We start from the raw sequence: 4,654 nt of genomic DNA, 5'->3' as shown, positions 1-4,654 counted from the left end.
CGTGCACACACACAAAGCTTTATATCGTCCTGGAGGTAAATTAGACAATAGTGTGTTGTTAGGTACGAGGAACCGCATAGCATTCATGTGCCAAATTGTGGCGCGCTACCACTATCTTTATACATGTCGCGTGCAGCCGTTTCCACCCGCCGTAGAATATTTAGTCATCTGTACATGTGATCCCCACTTACAAGTCGTGTTCCTTAGCAGACGGTACGCTACCACTATGGCCTTACTAGTCGTGTGCCACTATGCGGTCCTAAAAATAGCAGTCACATGTGAATGTTTGAGCCCGCTTCCATTAGTCGTGCACCTATAGCTCTTCCCATACTGATGAACCATTTAGGAATGATTTCCCTTTCATCTCCAAAGCACCGCCATCCGTGTCTTCTGTATAGACGACATCGATCCGAAGTTTCATCCCTCTCCTAGATCAACATGAAACTGCGAAGACCGTTGTGGTACCATTAGTTTGGGATCTGATGCACAATCGATCATACAAAGATAATCAATCGTACCGATGACACCAAAATTTGATATAGTGAATGATTGTTGTCGTATGATCGATTGCGCCTCGGATTTCTAACAATTGATATTTCCATCTTGCAAGAAGCGTCATTATTTTTTAGTCGGAAGAGACATTGTTTTTTTATACTGCAAGCAACATTTCCCCGTAAAAGAAAAGTGCCGACAATTGTTTTGAGAGGATGCAAGATCAAGCAATATTCAGCAAGAGGAGTGGAGTGGGGATGTAAGTTATTCTGGCCATTTTTTAGTTTTGAGAAATTTTTGTATAGTCTCTGGGCCAACTAACGGAAACAAGGTAATCAATCAAACACTATTGGGCTTTCAGAGCTATTTGTTCAAAGCCTGCATGGCTGCATACATAGTTTGGGCCAGGAGCAGTGGATTTAGGCTGATTTATCTACTTGCCTAATATATTTCGCTGTTGAATCATATTATTAGTTAATTGTTAGGATGATGATATTTATCAAACAAAACAATGACGAGTTGACGATGAAGATATTTTGTATAATTGAACAGTATATGATACAGGTTACATGGTACTGGTACACCACAGTAAGAAATGAATTGCTGAATTAGATAGCCAATTAGTACAATTAATTAATCCACCACACTTTGTGTAGCTAGCCAGTTCCCATGGATTTGCTCTGATTTGATCGGAAGTCCCAGTTAACCATGCATGCATGCTGCTCACCGTAACCATCTGTGGTACTATAGTTTGTCGAAATGCTGCTCATCGTGCTTGGCCTTCTGTTCCATCTCCGATGAAATTCCCATGGCCGCGGCGGATGATTTCGTCGAGGTGGATCTCTCGTCGAGCCACGCTATGATGTCTTGAAAAACCGTGTGGATGTTTTCGGGGGTCTCGCCGGATGTGAGGGCGTGCCACATGCCCGGGTAGAGGTTGAGCTTCTTGTCTTGGCTCGCCGCTGACCGGTAGAGGAGGTCGCTGATGGACGGGTCCGTAACCTTGTCGTCCCCACCATGGACGATCAGGAACGGCAACGAAACCTGCATGGATGTAGGCGCACCGTGCATGAGTATCACTCCTAATTTTCCTTACAAAACCAATCAAATTGGAAGACATATAGGAAAGATTGCGAAAAAAACGAGAATAATATAATATTATAGTTAACAGAAAGAGACAACAAAATTGCTAGATCTATCAGCCGCGGACTCAAATCAATTTGAGGTCTCCGGGAATGGTGTTTTGGCACATGGGAGCATATGCTCCCTTTATTTTGAAATGCATGTTACATACATTTTTAAATTTCAAAAAATTGAAATGAAAAATTCGAACGTACATCTTCATGTGCTACACGCTCACAAAGTCGTTTCATAAAAATCTGACTTATCGTGTGACGTGTGTAAAAAAGACAAAATTCAATGCTGAAAATAAGGCTTTTCAGGAGATAAATTTTCTCTTTTTTACACAGAACACAAAACATATTGGTTCCTCGCGAAACTTGACAAACATACGTATATTGTGGAGATGTACATGTAGAATTTTTTGTCAAATTTTTTCGATATTTCGAAATATAATTTTTTGATAGAGGGAGCATATGCACCCGGGACCGGGAGCCGAATTGAATTTCCGGTCTCCTAGGATCTTTGTTTTTCATTCATGCTACGTCAACGGGCCTATGGCCCCTGGCCCATCACTGAATTTTACTTTGGCTTGTGACATGCTAGAAACACACCGCAAGAAGCACTTTTCGGCCCATCAATATATAGTTATTTCAGGGTAGTGACAGGCGTACGCAACAGGGTAACCGGGCGTGTCGTGGCCCACCCTAAATTTGTGAAATACAATTATATATTTACTTGGGCAATTTTTTATTACACATGAGCAGTGTAAAAGTAGAAATTAGGAAGGTATGCCACTCTACAACATTTTTATGCGTCCGCCACTGGGTAGTGACAAGAACACAACCATGGAACCATGCATTTTGGCTCAAGGAAGCCATGGCTAACCATACAGTGGGATATATATATGAGGATCACAGGTTGTAGCAGACAAAAATTGGTTACATGGCGGCAACATGGATAATACTAGGTCCGGCAGGGGTTCTATGCAAGCATAACCGATACTACTCCCGGTCTAGTTCATAGGGCTTGCGTGTATTCCGATATTGTCAATTTAGCCAAAATGAAGTCAATTGTATACCATAAAATTATATCATTAAAAAGTAGAATATCTAATCTTTTTAATGACATATTTTTATAAATATATCTTGTACTATCATGGTTGAATTTACATTCTAGATACATGCAAGTCCTATAAACAGGGAAGGAGGGAGTAGTTTATATGATGAAAATGAAGAAAGGATTATTTTGAGGGTTCAATGAACAATTGCATTACTTATATTAAGTGGGAAATAAAGATGAATGTTCTCTTTTCATTGTAGAAAAAGTAGGAGTTACCTTTGGCAGCACGCTGTTCTCGAGGTTGAGGCTGATCCTGAGGAGCTCGTAGGCGGTCTTGAGGCGCGGCTTGCCCTGGTAGCAGTAGGGGTTGTTCCTGATCTCGTCGCGCTTCTCCTGCATCCTGTAGGCGGCGTCGATGACGTCGGCCGTCGGCACGATCTTCCACGTCGGGATGATGTTGGTCATGGCCTTGAGGACGCTGACCACCACGGGGTGCGGCCTCATCTCATCGGCGATCTACACACAACAGTACAAATGAGAGATCGTCGCGTCATTCCAGGTCTTCATTTCTTACTTTGAATTGGTTCGGACGAAAAAGCAGTCAGTTCAATAACTATTGAGTTACTAGAAGGAATATGTCGTTACCGATGAGTGCCTGAATGGCCGGCCGGCCGGGTCAACTGCTCTACTAGAATTAGTGGATTAAAAAAGCGCAAAATATGCAACGGCTCCGCGCACGCCGACGCCGGGGGCGGCATCTCGATCCGGTCAAAAGTCAGATGATGATGACGGCAACTAGCTAGCAAGTGGTGCTCCACCGATTGTGCATACGTGCATCCCGCTCCTTCTCGATCGTCGTCGTCCTCGTGCGCGTGCTACTAGTCTAAAGCCGCCGTATGAAAATGATTCTGGAGGCCGGCCGGCGACCGGACCAGTAGGTGTGGTGGTGGTAGGTAAACGCATGCATGTATGTACCTTGCACATGGGCGCGACCAGGACGGCGCCGGTCCAGTAGGAGGGGCGCGCGCGGTGGAGGAGCAGCGCGACGGCGCCGCCCATGGACTCGCCGAGCAGGAACCGCGGGAGGTCGGTGTTGGCGGTGGACGCGACGACGGCGGCGAAGAAGGCGTCGCAGTCGGAGACGAGGACGTCGAAGGAGGGGACGTAGCCCTGGAGGCCCTCCGACCTGCCGTGGCCCTCGAAGTCCACCCCGTACACGGCGTACCCGGCCTGCGCCAGCCGCGTCCCCGTGCCACGCATCGTCACGCTGCACTCCACCGCGTACCCTGCATGCCATGCACTCATATCGGTTAGTTTGTTGGTTGGTTGAATCGATCGCCATTAGAGCGGCCGGCGAGGAAGAAGGAGGGGATAGGTATAGGTTACCGTGGCAGATGAAGACTTGGCCCTTGACCGTCTGGCCCTTGGGAGGGAGCCACCGGCAGGTGAAGAGCTTCATCCCCCGCGCGTTGTTCACGAACTCCTCCTCATACTCGTAGCTGCCATCCTCCGCCGCGCCGCTGCCGGAGTTGCTCGCCATCCCTCCGATGACGACTGGCACTCGAACGATCGTACAGGAAGAAGGGAAGCAGAGAAGAGAAACGAGGAGCTAGCAGAGAGAAATGCTGAGTCCTTTGTGCGGGGCCGGGGCGAGGATCAGGGGATGACAGCTATATATGTGGACGTCGTTGTGAACAAAACGAATAATGGATTTCTTATTTTCTATATCCTCTATTTATTACTTACTGGTTATTTTCCATGCAATTAGTGGTTACTTAATCAAATCAATCAATCAGTCAGCCAGTCACTGCCTTAGGTTGAGGGGATTAATTAGTGCGTGCCTGAAACGTCTGGACCGGGCGTGTTCCATTCATCTGTAGGCAAGAAAAAGCAACGAGAAATTTTATATTAATACCACAACTGTCCTTGACAGTAACATGTCACGTTAACTGCTTCTCACATATGTCACCATATACTCATC

The 4,654-nt window shown here is 46.2% G+C and overlaps 1 protein-coding gene across 1 annotated transcript; it reads right to left on the bottom strand.

Annotated features, from left to right (window-relative positions):
- Positions 1 to 1,011: 1,011 nt before the first annotated feature.
- Positions 1,012 to 4,332, bottom strand: LOC127300223 (caffeoylshikimate esterase). Its single transcript, XM_051330308.2, has 4 exons — positions 4,060 to 4,332; positions 3,649 to 3,959; positions 2,950 to 3,189; positions 1,012 to 1,536 (listed from the first exon to the last, which is right to left on the bottom strand). The coding sequence occupies exons 1-4, from the start codon at positions 4,211 to 4,213 to the stop codon at positions 1,237 to 1,239; spliced, it is 1,005 nt and encodes a 334-aa protein (XP_051186268.1). The 5' UTR covers positions 4,214 to 4,332; the 3' UTR covers positions 1,012 to 1,236.
- Positions 4,333 to 4,654: the final 322 nt, after the last annotated feature.

Source organism: Lolium perenne, chromosome 5, assembly GCF_019359855.2.
Source record: "Lolium perenne isolate Kyuss_39 chromosome 5, Kyuss_2.0, whole genome shotgun sequence".
Lineage (NCBI taxonomy): Eukaryota > Viridiplantae > Streptophyta > Magnoliopsida > Poales > Poaceae > Lolium > Lolium perenne.
The sequence above is the reverse complement of the archived record's forward strand: the minus strand, read 5'-3'. Positions and strand labels throughout refer to the sequence as shown.

Coding starts and splice junctions, on each gene's coding strand:
- LOC127300223 (XM_051330308.2), bottom strand. CDS start 4,213: ATGGCGAGCAACTCCGGCAGCGGCGCGGCGGAGGATGGCAGCTACGAG. Junction 3,190..3,648: donor TGGTCGCGCCCATGTGCAAG/GTACATACATGC, acceptor TGTTGTGTGTAG/ATCGCCGATGAGATGAGGCC. Junction 1,537..2,949: donor AGAACAGCGTGCTGCCAAAG/GTAACTCCTACT, acceptor ACATCCATGCAG/GTTTCGTTGCCGTTCCTGAT.